This window comes from Amphiprion ocellaris, chromosome 7 (assembly GCF_022539595.1).
Source record: "Amphiprion ocellaris isolate individual 3 ecotype Okinawa chromosome 7, ASM2253959v1, whole genome shotgun sequence".
In the NCBI taxonomy this organism is placed as follows: Eukaryota; Metazoa; Chordata; class Actinopteri; family Pomacentridae; genus Amphiprion; species Amphiprion ocellaris.
In genome coordinates this window covers 6,514,442-6,531,089 of record NC_072772.1, presented here as the reverse complement: position 1 = coordinate 6,531,089, position 16,648 = coordinate 6,514,442, and the positions used below count along the sequence as shown (strand labels likewise).

The 16,648-nt window shown below is 40.5% G+C and overlaps 2 protein-coding genes and 2 long non-coding RNA genes across 5 annotated transcripts in view; 3 read left to right on the top strand and 1 right to left on the bottom strand.

The window, feature by feature from the left end:
- Nucleotides 1-15: 15 nt before the first annotated feature.
- On the bottom strand, nt 16-3,764 carry LOC118469924 (uncharacterized). Of its 2 annotated transcripts, none has more exons than XM_035945759.2 (10): nt 3,578-3,764; nt 3,117-3,419; nt 2,954-3,007; nt 2,832-2,867; nt 2,604-2,720; nt 2,478-2,502; nt 2,325-2,365; nt 2,188-2,238; nt 1,971-2,083; nt 16-1,221 (listed from the first exon to the last, which is right to left on the bottom strand). In XM_035945759.2, exons 1-10 carry the CDS (start codon nt 3,627-3,629, stop codon nt 1,090-1,092), a joined length of 924 nt encoding a protein of 307 aa, XP_035801652.2. In that variant the 5' UTR covers nt 3,630-3,764; the 3' UTR covers nt 16-1,089. The 2 variants fall into 2 exon arrangements, with proteins under 2 accessions (XP_035801652.2, XP_035801653.2); XM_035945760.2 differs by having other exon boundaries at nt 2,610-2,720.
- A 1,118-nt stretch (nt 3,765-4,882) lies between these two features.
- On the top strand, nt 4,883-5,748 carry LOC129349257 (uncharacterized). The gene is made up of 3 exons (XR_008602188.1): nt 4,883-4,999; nt 5,181-5,268; nt 5,566-5,748. It is a non-coding gene; the product is annotated as an uncharacterized LOC129349257 (long non-coding RNA).
- Nucleotides 5,749-5,908: 160 nt separating this feature from the next.
- On the top strand, nt 5,909-6,569 carry LOC129349274 (uncharacterized). The gene is made up of 3 exons (XR_008602211.1): nt 5,909-6,016; nt 6,148-6,381; nt 6,467-6,569. It is a non-coding gene; the product is annotated as an uncharacterized LOC129349274 (long non-coding RNA).
- Nucleotides 6,570-6,721: 152 nt separating this feature from the next.
- Nucleotides 6,722-16,648, top strand: part of si:ch211-286b4.4 (SCO-spondin) — a 52,546-nt gene continuing 42,619 nt past the window's right edge. Inside the window, exons 1-23 of the mRNA XM_055012286.1 lie at nt 6,722-6,962; nt 7,165-7,275; nt 7,787-7,979; nt 8,082-8,218; nt 8,682-8,906; nt 9,275-9,416; nt 9,561-9,684; nt 10,085-10,276; nt 10,378-10,515; nt 10,707-10,889; nt 11,016-11,210; nt 11,484-11,632; nt 11,755-11,923; nt 12,017-12,151; nt 12,349-12,501; nt 13,538-13,739; nt 13,924-14,064; nt 14,161-14,346; nt 14,630-14,701; nt 14,847-14,973; nt 15,060-15,193; nt 15,588-15,785; nt 16,036-16,185. Coding sequence (XP_054868261.1) covers nt 6,722-6,962; nt 7,165-7,275; nt 7,787-7,979; nt 8,082-8,218; nt 8,682-8,906; nt 9,275-9,416; nt 9,561-9,684; nt 10,085-10,276; nt 10,378-10,515; nt 10,707-10,889; nt 11,016-11,210; nt 11,484-11,632; nt 11,755-11,923; nt 12,017-12,151; nt 12,349-12,501; nt 13,538-13,739; nt 13,924-14,064; nt 14,161-14,346; nt 14,630-14,701; nt 14,847-14,973; nt 15,060-15,193; nt 15,588-15,785; nt 16,036-16,185 — 3,697 coding nt within the window. The remainder of the gene's footprint in view (nt 6,963-7,164; nt 7,276-7,786; nt 7,980-8,081; nt 8,219-8,681; nt 8,907-9,274; nt 9,417-9,560; nt 9,685-10,084; nt 10,277-10,377; nt 10,516-10,706; nt 10,890-11,015; nt 11,211-11,483; nt 11,633-11,754; nt 11,924-12,016; nt 12,152-12,348; nt 12,502-13,537; nt 13,740-13,923; nt 14,065-14,160; nt 14,347-14,629; nt 14,702-14,846; nt 14,974-15,059; nt 15,194-15,587; nt 15,786-16,035; nt 16,186-16,648) is intronic.

The following is a 16,648-nucleotide window of genomic DNA, read 5'->3' as shown; positions in this document are numbered from 1 at the left end:
CTGAGAGAGCTCAAATGCCATAAAACGCACAAGGAATAATACTTTTATTGAACGTAAATATCAATTATACAAACGTCACACGCTAAAATATACGCAAACAAACTGATATAAGAAATACATAAGAAAAAAATATTTTTAAAAAAGGCAACGTGTAAAGCAGAGAAGTTCTTGGGATCTTTGGACATTGGAGGCTGAGCACTATTTTCAAATTATTTCACAGTAAAATTAATATAAAACGTGATACACTGTGCTCTAGACAAAGTCCCACTTCCTCTCTATGCTCAGCCCATGTTCAAATTTAATATCACAGGGAGCACAGGATTACTTGACAAGTGATTCAAACTGTTTGCCTTGAAATTAGTCTTATTTATGATGATTCCATGTTTATAAGAATATGTAAAGATTTTCTTTGCAACAATTTATTTTCATAAATTTTATTTAATAGTAATTTGGGTGACTGATGCTTTAAATATTCTAGGAGAAGAGATGTAGGTGCTGGTGAAGTGAAAGGGTGTACCTGTAAAGTCCCAATACCCCAAACAAATATCTAACAATAATCAGAGTAGCTTAAAGTAAAACAATAAAATGTGTTTCTGCTGCCACTTGGCTACCTGTTGCCAAGTTTTACTACTTTAATAATTAAATGTAGTTTTAAGAAACATCCATTCTCACAATTTTGTAAATATCCTGAAATGAGACTATAAAACTTAGAAATGTCCTCATTTATACTGTTGATGTGATAGAAAAATATTTTGACTTCAGTAAACAGATCAGATTTTTATATACAGAATATCTCAGCATTTTTGATCAACTATGTCCTAATATTTTTGAAGGCTTTCAAACCATAATTGATTGTTTGAGCATGATTAAAATGACACAAATAGAACCACTACTATTTGTTATCAGTTATTCTTCCTTTTGAAAAACAAACCAATGAACAAAGAAGCAAGCAAACAAAAATACTTGTTGACCAAATCATAAAACATTTGGGAATAAAGCCTCAGACGCTCAGGCCTAATGACCCCACTGGTGTCAATGCATATATGAAGAAATCAGAGTTGTTTTTCTCCCCCTTCTCCTCCTACTCAGTCAGGCATATGTGATGACTGCATACTCAGAGTTGGTGCTCATCTTGCGGCTGACCTCTCTGGGCTGAGGTACGTGGAGTCTGTCAGCTGAGCGTGAGGCCTGCAGGTGGCACCTCGATTCATCTCCCCACCACTGGAAGCAGAGAAAAACTCATGTAGCATGTCGAGAATAGCAACATGGAGACAACATTAAAATCAAAAAAAAAAAAAAAGGATCTTGCAAATCAAACTCATCAAGAAAATGAATTAATAGGCAACTAACCCCGTGATGTATGAGTTTACTGACATATTTAGATTTAGATATGATAAACTCTCCATAAATAATTAAAACAACCTTAAATTCTAATGAATCATATTCTCTGGAATACAAACAGTATAAGAAAAGATCATAAATAAAGGGCACCTTCGTACCCCAAACATTAACAGCAGACATTAATAGTACTGTAGTTTATATAAATGCAGTTTACATTTCATTGTCAGTTGACGTTATGATGGAAAACATCAAATTTTGGTAAAGTGATAAGCTGAACCTGGCTTTATCATGCTGTGGTGATGCTGGAGGTCAATTAATTTGAGCAGTTCCACCTCTTTTGTAATATAATGTGCAAACTGTATAGACAAGTAATGTAAAACTTTTTTACATTACTTGTCTATACAGTTTTATGATACATTCAACGCATCGTTGTGCCTCCTCCTGCAGCACCAACAGCTATAAACTATTAGCCGTCACAATAACAGTTTCAGGAATTTTCTGTACCAGTGTTGGAGTCATGTACAGGGGTATGATCTATGGAGCTAGAACTGCTCCCAGAACAGAATAAGTTGCCCTTTGAATTTGGGCTTCAGTCGAATAAAAGTGGACTTTGAAGTCTCCTCTCTCACCTCTTTCTGATCCCCAGCAGTCAAGTATCCAACCTGAGTGAGCTCCGGTGTGCTGACACCACGGACAGTGATCATTATGTCAGCATATGGAACTTCAGTATCACTGTCATTATCTGAGTTGAGGAAAGGATTCCATTTATCAGTAATTGTCAGTTTTCATACTGTAGAAAGTCACTTAGAAAAGAAAAGTGGTGGTATTGCTGAGAGATCATTTTACCTGCTTGAGGAATCCTCAGAGTCACTCTTTCATTTTGTGTCGACTGTGTCCCTGGAAATATGACAGATATAAATGCCAGGAATTCATTTGGAAGCAGACAATCTTGTCTTTTACTTCTGATATTTTGGACTGCTTACCCTTCATTGGTAAGAGAACAGCGTGTGGAGGTTGTGGTGAGCTGAAACGGCAATGGATAAAGAAATTAATGGATAAAATTTTTGGCAAAAACATAGTTTTAAAGGTAATTCATCAAGGATTTAACAAAAGAATGTTTCTTTAATTGCACTCACCTTGATCTCGACACAACAGGCTCCCCTAGAATACATGACATTGTCAGTACAATGTTGACAAGATAAATTTGTATACACCGCTCTTTAAAGCAAATATGTGTTCAAGGTGTAATATTTTGTTATCACCTTTACCATTCCAGTTCTGTTTGCTCCGATTGAAACACAGATAAACAGCCAGTGCTGCAAGAACTGTGGCCACTAAAACTGTAACTGTTGCAAGAACCTTAATTCCTGTAAATTCTCCTGTTAACATGGAAACAACAGTATTAACTTGGATTGCACTGGATATGCAAATTCCACATATAGATGTAAATAATAGTTAGCGAATCGTTCTGTTTCAAAGAGCCATCTTACCTCCACTTGAATTGTTTGTCTGAGCAGGAAGGGAGGCTGAGAAATGTAGATCACACTGTATTAAATAAATGTAATGTACAAAAATAAAGTTTGTGGAACATTATATATATAACATATTTTACCATTTTTTGTTTCAGTCTCTGGGGTGACTGTCCCCTGTTGGTCACTTCCTTGAGCTAAAAAAACAAAGCAAAGACACAGAAAAATTACATTTGTTTATTTCTGTGCTTTAAAGATCTACTAGTTGTATCTTGGATTGATTTACATATAATTATGTTTGTCTACCTTGTAGTTGAAGTACAACGATACGCTCTGTTTTTTGTGGAAGTCGAGGGTCTTCTGTATCTACTGTGTAGCATGTGTAGTTCTTTTTGAGATCTTCAGTGGACACATTAAACAGATAAAGAGACGTTGTGCAAGAGTTGGTTTTGCTAAATGCTGCTTGACAATCAGAGATGTCTGCTTTAGTCCAACATCCACGAACGAATCCAGTGGAGCAATTGTAGGTGCAGTTTAGTATAAGAGGGTCTCCCAATTCTACAGTCACAAAATCAACAGAGGTCTTCATATTATCACAGCTCACAAAATCTGCAAAGAGAAAACATCTTAACTACTTTACAGAAAGTAGACATTATGTTGCCTGAAATGCAGAATACATTTTTTGTAAATGAGTGGATTTTTAGATATGTGAACACACATTTAATACTTTAAACTGCTAAAATCCAGAGCAATGACAAACAACATACCTTGTGCAAGCCAAAAAAAGACATAAAAGGTGAAGTGGACTGAGATCGTCATTGTTGTTCTCTGTTTTTCTAGTTTCTTCTTTCCTCAAAACATGCGATTGAATATATCTAATAGTATTTACAGAATTTCTCTCTGGGGATTAATAAAGTCTGTCTCAGTCAAAGTTGGAATATGGCAACACTTGCACCTGCATAAACACACTGAAGTACCCACTCACATGTTCCAACTCTTTGCTTTTACAGGAAGTGGTTAGTGCAAGGATCCAGAGTTGAGTAAAAATAATTCAGAACTTTCCATTTATTGCACCTGACTTCCTGCAAAATAAATTTCGGTTGCAAATGCAAAGGGCAAATGCATATTGGAATTGTAATGATTTTCATGCTAACATATTTAAATAAAGATATTTTTTGACTTATGCATTGTGATGCATGCACTTGGCGCCTGATGTTAAAAAAGGCTGCAACACATGCGAATGTGGTCTGCACATATGCCTGCAGATTCACCACTGCAGCTCACTCTGTGCTCCTGCAGAGGATGTGTTTGACATTCATTTTACACTGTAATTTAATAATTTATTATGAAATCCTCACCCTTCAAAAATGAAATGGGTCGTTTGTGATGAAGCACTTAACGTTAATCTTTTGTGGTAAAGCATTTAATGCCAGCATTCAGTGGAAGCATTTCATTTTAGTTAAATTAGTCAGTTCCAGATATCTAATTTTTTATATTTTCCAAATATGTTTCCACATAATAACCTCTTAATGACTTACATGAGTACCGTAAATAATTAAAGTGATCCACTAACGGAGACACTATCTAGGTTAGCGTTGGCGCTCATGTATTATGAAAGTAGAAGATAAAGTTACAGAACATCACTGCACACCACCATCAGCCAGAGCAACCACCTGGGAATCACATTTCAGGTTGGTTTCCCTTTCAGTGGCTGAGGGCCTCTCACTTTCATGCCTCTTAACAATCATTCATGTGGGCTCAGACCAAACAGTCTTCAATGCCAACATGCACAATTATCTGAAACATACCTGTTTCTTACCTGCTTGTGCACTTGATTAGAGAGTCGGTGAAAATGAGCTCATGGAAAATAATGCATCTGTTCTGTTTTTCAGCATCATGGATTTTTCTGCTGCTGACACAATCTGGGCTGACTTCAGGTAAGAAAAATGACCAAGGTTTAAAATAGTATTTTTACAGTCTATTAAGTTAAATTTAAGAAGAAACAAGACCACACTGACACTGCTAATGACAGAAATCTACATTTTTCCTGACATTAATTTATATATTATGTAAGAATCATCTGAAGGGAGTGCAGACCTCCCCCTCAGTGAAGAGGCAGACCTTGATCAGTGTCCAGAAGGAAAATACTTCTCCCGCCAGCTTTGTTTAGAGTGTCCCTCTGGTCATTTGTAAGTCATCTTTGAATCTTTATTTGTTTACTATGTACACTAAGGAAAGTGCATAGATGAGATGTTAATATAGAAAGAGTCATAGTTCTGCTCCTTTGAAGAATTGCATGTGAGAATTTGAAATAACATGCACATTTTAGCTGTATTCTAGATAATAAATTAACATATTTCTATGATATAGTTGCCCTGGAAATGTATCTGCGCCTCACAGATGTCCAGTAGGAACATTCAACCTCTATACAGGGAAAAGCAGCATCAGTGACTGCAAGGTAAAAGACACTTGTGGATAAGAAAAAAAAGCAAAAACAAACAAAAAAAAAAACCATAGTTTTTGTGTCATGTCCTCCTTTGAAAGTCAAAGAAATTGCATGTCTCACTCTATAGTCTTTCTTAGCAACAGTTCAGACTCATACGCCCTTTTCACACGTTTCAGCTTGTCATAACAAGAAAAGCCTGTGTGAATACAACATCAAGTCTTTGCCAGAAGTTATTAGTGTGCAATACAACTATTATTTAATCACATAGTCATTATGTATAATCCAGTTGATCATTCCTTTATGTTGTAGCCTTGCTTTCCAGGTCTCATCAGTTCAGAGGACAGAGTGGACTGTAGGCTGTGTCCTGCAGGCTTCTTATGTGATCCAGCCAATGGGACGTTGTCTTTATGCCCCCCGGGACAACATTCACCTGAAGGGGTCCTGCAGTGTCTGACCTGCCCTGTAGATTCTGTCTGCACCTCTGGCTTCCCTTATAAGGTCACGATATAACAATAGCAGACAATCTCATTTCCTCTAAAAAGAGAAAAAGCTTCCATGGTGTCATCAGAAATGGTTGAATTACAGTTGAATTAAAGTCAGCTATGTGCTTTTTTTCCCTGCCTTCTTTCTCTATGTCTTATATATGCCTTATAGTGTGTGCCTGGCCAGGAGCCCAATGTTGATCACACTCTTTGTAATGAGTGTCCACCAGGCTTCTATTCCACTGTGTGCACTATTCAGTGTCTGCAGTGTCCAGCAGGTAGGGTAAGACCATGAAGATGCCTTTTCTGCACCAATACCGTACTGGATATATGAGTAGATTTAAATTAAATGTGTTGACTTGTGACTAAAACCTACAAAGATTAAAGCTGTATTGTCTGCCTGCTATAGGAAGTTACTGTCCAGATAGTGGGATGTCACAGCCGCTCACCTGTCCTCCTGGCTGGTCTTCTACAGCTGGACAGACTTACTGTCGTAGCTGTAATGATACATCGTTATTGTGTGAGGGAGTCGTGGTCCCCCGCTGGAGCCCTTCAGTGCACAGATCTAGTCAACCAATCACCTGTCGACCAGGAACGTACAAAGACGTGAAAGAAGATTCAGCTTGTGTGGTCTGTCCAATAGGTTAGTGATTATTACTGCATATTGCCAGAGTTTGTTTTCCTCCAGGAAGGAACCTAATATGTAATTATACATATCTTTACTGCAGGTCATTACTGTGTGGGAGGTGTGGCTTTACCTTGTCCTGCTGGGACTTATGGTCCTAAAGAAGGTCTGCAGAGACTGAGAGACTGCACAATTTGTCCTGCAGGTAGAGTGTTTCTATATCAGTAAATGGTTTCATGTCCACATACAATACTATGTACAGAAAATCATGTCACCATACTAATGAACTTTCCTACTAAGTTCCAGTTTCTCCAGCCCAATAAACCAATTGTACTTGTTTTGCATGTCTTTACCATATATGACACCCCATAACAGTGTTCCTGTTATCTATAAATACTTTCCTCTAGGGTTTTACTGTCTGGAAGGTAGCTCACAGAGACCCACCTCCCCGTTCCTGTGCCCACAGGGCTATTACTGTGAAGAGGGCACCGCCACCCCTCATGGGTCACCTTGCCCTGCTGGTACAGCGGGGGAACAACTGGGCCAGACAAGTAGGGCAGCCTGCAAGAGATGTAGAGAAGGACGCTTCTGTCCTGCAGGTAAGTCTTACCACTAATACACTGACTTCACTAGAGCCACAAATACTGAAATACAAAAAAAAATGTGTCCTAGAAAGTCCATACTTGAAAAAGAACATGAAATGAAGATGGGTTTTTGGAAGTAGTTGAAGTTTCATTGCAAAATGAACTGTGCCCAGTGTTTCCTTTCATAAAAGTATGTACCTGTGTGTGTCTGTGACAGGCTCATCAGGACCTGGCTTGCCCTGTGCCCGGGGTAGATATTGCCCTGCTGGTACCTTGGAAGAAGTCATATGTCCTCCAGGCACCTTCACGCCTCATCAAGGGGCAATAAGTGAGTTTATATTGTAATATTGTTTTATACTATGCACCTATCAGGTAATATTTCATATTTACACTCACTGATTTACTTACGCTGAACATGAAGCTCTGTTTGCCATTAATTTGCAACAAGTCTAAACTCCCTCAAAAGCCCACCATAACTAATATGATGCTTTATCAATTTATTATAGCAAAAATCACTGATTATATAAAAATGTAAGTGTTAGTTCCCACGATGAACTGGAATATAGGGATGAGAAATTGCAACAGATTGATGCTGAGAGGGCAAAGAGAGAGCATCTAATTTAGCAACAAACAACAACAACAACAGTTGATGGCAAGCTGGAGCAGTGAGTTCCCTACTGAAAAAATGACAGATGACTGTCACAGCTACTTGAGCAGTCAGTATAAAAAAGGGGTAGTTGGCAAAATGTCAGTGATACCTTTAAATGAATCTAACAGACATCCTAATGGAGTAGATAAAAGTCGAGCTCTAACTTTGGCATGGCAACTACTCCCTCCAGGTGTAAAGGATTGTCTCAAATGCCCTGCTGGTTTCTACTGTCCAGAGGGGACAAGTGACCCAAAGCCCTGTCCGCCAGGCTCCTTTAACCCCTTAGAGGGTCAGGATGAGTTGGCTGATTGCAGAGAGTGTTACGCAGGAAAGGCCTGCACACAGGTAGCCCTGAGAGCGCCTGATGTAGACTGCATGCAAGGGTAAGTAACCTCAAGAAAAGCTTATCTGTCGAGGGATATTTGTTACAGCTAAACCTGTCTGTGCAGTGTTTCTTCATGATTAGTTTGTCTGAATTTTGACAGGTTTGTGTGTCCTCCTGGTTCCTCCAAACCCAACGCACCAACCAATGCATGTCCACCGGGAACACTGAGCAATCGCACTGACCTCACCGACCGCTCACAGTGTCAGCGGTGTCCAGCACGATATGCCTGTCTTCGAGGTGACATTTCACATACATGTTCAGTTGGCCTTTAAAAGTACTGTTAGTATCGGAAGAAATGAGCTGGGTGGTGTATTACTTTAATGTATATATTGGGAGGTGATTCAACATGCTGATCAATGTGTGTTTTCCTAGACCTTAAGGGTATATTATGGTTTATTTTCACATAAATATTTTTGTGTATTTAACAGCTCTATAAAAATGAAATTAACAACAAATTCCTATACCGAACTAAGAACTATTTCCACATCAATCAGCATTTTTTTTATCACAAAAATGTATTGTGTACAAATATGTTGTAAAAGCTGTTATAGTTTAATCATGACGAAGATATTTTCTTAAGTATACAGTAATTATATCAGTATCACCTTGACCTATTTCATCAATATATATATATCTATAGATTTTTTTTTTTTTTTTACATTTCCTCACCTTGATGCATGTATTGTTTATGCTCTATCAGGAACTGGTGGTATCCAGAGACCACCACTCTCCTGCTTTGCTGGACATTATTGTCCACCTGGAACTATGTTTCCAACCCAGTACAAGTGTCCTGTGGGGACATGGAGCAGTCACAGTGGATTGAAGACCGAAAGCGAGTGCCTGCCATGCCCACAGGGTTGGTACTGTTTGGCTGGTTCAGGTGCTCCATCAGGTCGATGCAGCTCTGGACACTACTGTCCTGAAGGTAACGTGGTAATATCGGTAGCATTTCAATTAAATGAATACATGTTTTGACTGCTGTAGGTCAGAAAATCATACAGACAAGATTATTTTTAAATACAATGTTTTGCTTTGTAAACCGTTAAAGATTAAATGCACTATTGTCTGTGCAGATTCTCAGTCATCAAGATAACGGCAATCACAGGAGCTTCAGTAGAAATCAGCTGGACTTCTCTTGTAGATTAAGTCCAGCTGATTTCTACTGACGCTCCTACGATTAAATACACTATATCATGTGAAATTACTATTGTAAAATAAGATTGGTTTTCTCATACATAGCTGTAATCATGAGTCACTCATGTGGATAGAACTATGTCAATGTTGCATCACCAGGGACTGCATATGGCACCCAGTTTCCTTGCCCGGCAGGCACCTACAGCATCCAAATGGGAAACAGACACAGAGAGGATTGCTTGATATGTCCTGAAGGCTCATTCTGCCAGCAGGGCACCTCCAAACCTTCGCCTTGCCCACCGTAAGGAGTAATTACATACTGAAAATCAGAAAGAAGATGTGAGAATGATAATGAAGGGGATGATGAGATGGAAAGAATTTGCTATATGGGGTAAATCAAACTGGTGCAATAAGTGTGATTAAGTCCCCCTCTGTCTTTCTCCAGCTCCACATTTCGCCGTCTGAAAGGAGGTCGGAGGCTGGAGGACTGCTCTCCTTGCCCTGCTGGCTATTTTTGTCCCCACTCAGCCAGTGTCAACCCCAGAGTGTGTGGAGCTGGCAGCTTCAGTGTAAGGCCCCATCTGTAACACACTTCAGTGTGACTGGACAACTTAGAGAACCAGTGCAAACCAAAACTAGTGTGTTCTCATCCTTCCATAAGCCATTTTGATTGTCCTATTTTTAGATTAGCATTTTCCACCCACGATATCGTCTTACATCACTCACCTAGTATGTATATCTGTAAATGTCAGCGAGAGGAGTAGTCAGTAGTTAGTCAGTTTTTTGTTATAGTTCATCTTCTGCTCTCAGTATTGAAGCAGTCTCAGTGTTTTTCCAGCATCTTCCAAGTTCGATCCTATACTCTTTTTCAGGTTCTTTTCAGTCTCTATCTTGCTGCGTCCCTCCCCCATACCAGTTGATATCTTTAACTTCAACTCTGAATCTTTCTTCACATTCTCTTGTGTGTAGGACGAAGGCTCTGTGGAGTGCTCTCCATGCCTGCAGGGCCACTACTGCAGCAATGAGACCACAAGTGAGGAAGCCATGCTAAGCACCATGGTGTGTCCGCCAGGTTTTCTCTGCTCTCAGGGTTTGGCTAGAGACCCTCAACGCTCAGCCACCCTCTGTCCTCGAGGTTTTTATTGCCCTGGAGGAGGCATTGTGAGTAAAGAAGGGAAAGATACAGCAAAGGAGGATTTAAAAAAAAAACATTCTGGTTTGAATTGCTTTTAAGCTACCTGCAAATGTGATTGCACTCATAGGATCCCAACCCAGTTCCTTGCCCTAATGGCACGTACGGTGAATTTCCTGGTCTGCGTGACGCCAGTGAATGTGTCCAGTGTCCTGAGGGGAAGTATTGTTACTCCCAGCTTCCTCAGGAGCAACCTATTACCAGGCCTGTAAGTTCCCTAATTAATCAGAACAAGAAGAATAAATGTATTTATTTATGTGATTTGCAAAATCTCTACCTTTGACCATCAAAATCATATGTTTTTATTGTCAAACAAGCAAAAATGGTCATTTTTGATAGTAGATGATGATTGAACTGACAAACTAAATGACAATCATTGTGTCTGTTGATATACTTAAGACAGGAGTGTGTCCTGATGGGCACTATTGCCCCCGAGGGACTGGCTACTCCTACACATATGCCTGTCAGGCTGGCAGATACAGGAACAACACACTTGGTCACAGTGGAGAGACGTGTATTTCATGTCCATCCAGGCATTACTGCAACAGGCCGGGAACTCACATGCCTCTAGTTTGTCCTCAGGTAGGAAAATTTAGAAAAACTGTCACACTGCACGGAAGGCAATGTGCAACTTGTAAGTGTGAATGTCTCTTTGTATGTGAAGTCTCAGAAAAAGTCTTTTCTCTCTGTCTCTGTCACCTTTTTCAGGGATTTTACTGTCCAGACGGCACTTCTTCACCCGAGCCTTGTCCTGAGGGAACCTACAGCTCACGCTCTGCTCTCAGAGATGGGTCTGAGTGCACCTCTTGTGGTGGAGGACAGTATTGCAGTGGTGTGGGACTTAAAGAGCCCTCTGGAAGCTGCAAAGAGCGTTTCTATTGCAGGGAGGGAGCCAAGTCTGCAGTATGAAAATGCTATTTCAGTTATTTACTAATTGAGGTTGTTCACCTTTATTTTTCCATTTCTTGCTTATATTGATCCTCACTGGCTTACGTAAAGCTCCTGAGGCCAACAAATACATGTGAAAAATAATAAAAACAGTAGCTTTCTATATTATTGACTCATCTCACATGTACCCATGATTTTCAGTCATATCATCAATCATTATGTTGCAGGAATTGGGCTTGCTACAGTACATTTTAACTTCTCTTTCTTTCTTGCTGTTATTCTGTCCAGACACCAGCTGATGGACCGACTGGAGGTGTGTGTCCAGCAGGAAGCTACTGTCCTCCAGCTTCATCCTCTCCCCTCCCTTGTTCCTCTGGCACCTTCAGCAACAGCACCGGCCTCAGCAGACCTGAGGAGTGTGTCAGCTGTCCACCAGGGTAATCCCACTCATATTCATGCACTATTCTCCTTGCAATGTGATACTTCAGATATTAGCTGGTTTATATCAAAGGACTTTGTGAAGCCTCTATTCCAGCCAATTAGTTTCTCTCCCTATCAGTTTTTATTGTTTAGGTTCCAACAACACCTCACCTTCCGGTCCTTGTTTTGCTGGTTTCTACTGTACCGGCGGCTCAGCTTCACCTGTTCAGAATGAAGCAGAGGAGGGTTATTTTACCTTGGAGGGGGCAGCCAGGGCAGAACCATGTCCTCTTGGCTCATTTCAGTTGGTAGGAAATATTACATCCTGAATACCAAGTGATGCTTCTCTGAAACTGCATTGTTAAAATGAGGTTATTCCCTTGACCATGAATGCTCCATAGCGTCGAGGTGCAAAGTCATGTGTGGAGTGTCAAGGAGGCCGACTGTGTAACCAGACAGGCTTGTCTCAACCTCCACTGTGCCCCACAGGACACTACTGTCCTCCGGGGTCCTCTGCTGCTCGCCCCTGTCCTCCGGTCAGTATCAGTATGTTAGTATATGTGTGCAAAAATGAAGGTGTGTCTTTTCAGTTGATTATTACTCTTCTTATACCTCATATATGTGTCTTAGTGTGCTATATACAACAAATATGGCCTTTTTCTGCAGTCGAGCTTCATGAATTTCATTTACTGTTCATATAATTGATGAAAGATGCTACTATCTGATTATTCAGGGCTCTTACTCTGACCAGCCTGGTGGTAAAGCTGTGCATCACTGTCGGCCATGTGAAGCAAGTTTCTTCTGTGGTAGAGCTGGTCTCTCTGAACCTCAGGGTCTCTGTGACCCGGGACATTACTGCACCTCGGGAGCCTCCACTGCCTCTCCAGTAAGACAAGGCCAGCAGCTCATTCAAGACAAACTGATCTTTTATAAAAATGAGATTGTATGAAATTGAAAAATAAATGCAATCACGTAATAGTACTTTGAGAAATAGGTCTTTAAATGATTAGCTATTGGGACAAAATAACCAAAAGTGGTAGCAGGTGTGTGCAGTCGTGCACAGAGAAGGAGAGATTTAATGCAATCTCTTCATTTACACCTGCTGAAAGGAATTTCAGAAGTTATTAGCTGTACATTTTTATGTCATATTACCAATTTTATTTTTTGATCACTCCATAAATATGTCTCAAATGGTCTGATGTAACAAGAAGCCACTCCATGACGGCTTTCACATTTACCATGCTGATTTCTGAATGAAATACAATGAGGGTGAAATGTTTGACATGTTGTCTATTACATGCTTGTTGCTGATTTATGCTTATAATCTGGCTTTGTTCAAGTGAGGCAATTTGTCAGCATGGTGCAGTATATGAGCGGGGGAAAGTGCACAGACAAGGAAAAACACAGGGCAATTAAGGAGGTAGAAATATCCTAGTCTCTGAGTTGAATCTGTTTGTTTTAAAGCCATGTGGTTGATTTGATGGCAGCTATTCATTTTCCACACACTCTGACTGCTAAAGTATTTTCATTTTTGATGTGAATATGAATTTAAAGGCATGTTTAGTTCAAGTTTGCATTAGTTAAATAAATAACTGAAGTGCTTTTTGGATAAGCTGCTGTTAGTGCGTAGGAAATGAATGGCAGCTACCAACTCAAGCTGCCCACAGCTTTAACTTTTAAACTTCTAGCTCAAACAGCCAAAATAAAGCCAGAAATGATGAAACTTTGTCGTATACTGAAGCCCAAGATGATTTGTTCAAACTGCATGTTTCGTCCAACAGCTCATAGATTTTGAGTTTACCATCGCAAAAGACAGATTTTTTTTGGCATCTTTGCCTGATATCTAATAATTACATAATTATCCAAGTTGCAATTGCAAAACTTTCAGTCAGGTTCTGATGATTGCTCTAACATTCCCACAGGTGGCTATGGCTTCTGGTGGTGTGTGTCCTGCTGGTTACGTCTGTCCAAAGGGGACTAAATACCCCCAACAGCACCCCTGTCCTGTAGGAACCTGGAGCAACACCGTGGGAGCCCAAAACCTGTCCTCCTGCTGGCCCTGCCCTCCAGGACTCTACTGCAACAGCACTGGACTGAGCCAGCCATCAGGAATCTGTGACATAGGTGGTAGAATTTCAGTGATCAGTCATTTTTGTCCACTGATCTTTCTAAATGTATTTTATAGGGTGGTGAAAATCTTTTGCTTACTGTAGATTTGGAAATAATATCTGATTTCCAACTTATTTTTTCTTTAACTGAAAAAGTAAAGAAAAAAAAGCACAATCAAGGTATATTTTGCATTTTGTAGGATATTACTGTTCAGGAGGAGCGGCGTCTTCAATGCCTTCCGATGGTGTGACAGGGGACATTTGTCCAATTGGACACTTTTGTCCCATTGGCTCAGCTTCTCCTCTACTGTGCCCCGATGGGACACACTCAAACACTACAGGTACATAAAACTGGCTTAATGGAATTACATAACATGCAAAGCATCACAAAATGCAGGCATTATCTCATCATTTCATTCTTATTGTTTTGGATAAAGGTGCAGAGGCATGTGATGACTGCCCCTCTGGGACATACTGTCTGTCAGGAGAAGGTGTCCAGTCCTGTCCAGTAGGACACTACTGTCTTGGTGGTGGAGTAGAGGGCATCTTACCCTGCCCTCCTGGCACATATAGCCCTCAGTTTGGCCTCAGTCAAGTGGAGCAGTGCCTCATTTGTCCAGCAGGTGAGAGTATTGTCACATGGTTTTCAGTGCTTTGTCTAGAAGTACATGGAAACCATGCATAAGATGTTTAGCTAAATTGGATTTTAAAGCATCATGTTGTCATTTATTTATTGGATGTGCCTGAAACTAACTGATTCAACTAAAAGGCAATAATAGAATGTTTTCTCACATTTAATTGACTAAATGAGGGAATGTTTCATGATGTTATTGGATTTCTAATAAACACTTCCGTGCTTTATTGCTGCTGCAGTGATGTTTTGTGTTTTTCATGCTTCAATAACAGGATTCTTCTGTGAGGACTGGGGTCTGTTTGAACCCACTGGGCCCTGTCAGGCTGGTTACTACTGCATAGCAGGTACACTGCATGTATACCAGCACAGTTTGTGCCACGTGTTCCGTATTACCTGTGAAATAACCTACAAGCCTACTGTAAAGCCTACTGTAAAAAAAAAAAAAAAAAAAACTTTCATTGCCCTAATTAACATATGCAACTTCTTCAGGTGTAAACTTTCAGAACCCTGATGGCAACTTCAGCACAGGAGTAGGAGGAGCATGTCCAAAGGGAAGCTTCTGTCCCGAGGGCACCAGCCTCCCTCTGCCCTGTCCACCAGGAACCTACTCTAACAGGTTGGTTGGCTTAAAATGTTACATGCATTGTTTAACTATGTAAAATGTAAATGTATGTGCATGTATTTGCACTTGTATGCTTGCAGCCTTCATCTGACAGACTTGTCTGGCTGCAGTTCATGTCCAGCGGGTCGCTTTTGTGCCACTGCAGGTCTTACTCGTCCATCTGGACTGTGTCAGGCTGGGTTTTACTGCCCAGGGCGAGACACAACAAGCACAGGTAGAAGAGCAAAATATTGACTTTTATTTTTTTTCATTGTAAATTAATTTCACCTGCTCGTGTTGTCCTATTAATTAACTCCACTTTTCCTTCTGCAGGGTAATCTTAGTCTGACCGCCTTCAGATATCAACACTACAGTAATTATTCATTAATGTAATTGCTTACATGAAATGAAAGAGCAAAATTAATATATAATGTGTGAACAGAAATCTTATGAATAAGCATCAAATAGAAGAAAAGCAGATGCTGGTGAATGCAGGGAACGTGTATGTGCGATGGTGTTTTGTTGAATGGATGATTACTGAATTAATCAGGGGTTATTACAGGACTCATCATGGGCTTAGCACTCATAAATTCAGTGATTTACCATGTCTAATTGGTTTTCCTCTCCAGGCTCAGAGGGGGGACTTTGCCCATCAGCTCATTACTGTCCTGAGGGCGGTGCGAGTCCAGTGCCTTGCCAAGCTGGAACCTACACCAACCTCACAGGCCAGTCAGTGTGTTCCCGCTGCCCTGCTGGATACTACTGTCCAGAAAAAACTGCCAATTTTACCACGTTCCCCTGTCCTCCTGGATTCTACTGCCCCGATGGTACATTCACCATCAGCCATTGTTGTGTTGTCTTATGAATTAATTTAAAAATGTTGACAAGTGTAAGTCTTGGTTGACCTCCAAAGAAGCAGATAGTAACAATATCTAAAACTGTCTTGTTACACTGAATGATGCTGTCCGCTTTGGTAAGCTATTCCCCTCAGATTTTACACTAATGAAAAGTGCAGCACTGAAAATAACAACACTGCATCTGAAACTTGTTTGAAATTTCACTGTAATATATGCACAGGAACAAGGCATGCCACTCAGTTTCCCTGCCCTAGGGGATACTACAACCCAGAGCCTATGACTCAGAGTCTGGACAGCTGCCTGCCCTGTCCTCCAGGATACTACTGTGAGAAAGAAAGGCTGACCAAAGTGTCTGGAAAATGCAAGCCTGGTCAGTAATAGTGTCTCTGTTTATTTCTACCAAAGATACAATTACAGTCGTACAGCCTAGTTTCTCAGTGTCAAGACTTTGCCCTCTTTGCTAGCCTGTTTGTTGTCTCCAGGGGCTGGCAAGCCGTTCCGAAGCAGTCTGGAAGACTTAGGGGCAGGTAGCAAAGAGTGCACATTAAGCAGGAAGCTTCACAACTCAACAGCAGCTGCATTTCAGCAACAACAACTGCTTTTAAACTGTTCTATGTGCATTATTTATTTATGTGCTAGGTTGCAAAAGAGCCTGGCTTCATATGTCAGCCACTTAATGCACACAACTCCCTGAATGATATGAGAAGCTTGGCAGCCTTTTTTTTTTTTAAGGCCCCCCTTCTCTCGATGAGTCATCTCTCACCTTGCTGTGTGTTGCTGTCGTCCTGCTTTGTTGAGTATCTTGGTTTACCCTGAGAAAGTTATAATGTGAT

What these genes read in the sequence shown, in the direction of transcription:
- LOC118469924 (XM_035945759.2), bottom strand. Translation starts at nt 3,629, where the DNA reads ATGACGATCTCAGTCCACTTCACCTTTTATGTCTTTTTTTGGCTTGCA. An exon ending in AGAGACTGAAACAAAAAATG is followed by an intron (nt 2,868 to 2,953) that starts GTAAAATATGTT and finishes TACATTTCTCAG; the next exon opens with CCTCCCTTCCTGCTCAGACA. An exon ending in CCTGTTGTGTCGAGATCAAG is followed by an intron (nt 2,366 to 2,477) that starts GTGAGTGCAATT and finishes TTGCCGTTTCAG; the next exon opens with CTCACCACAACCTCCACACG.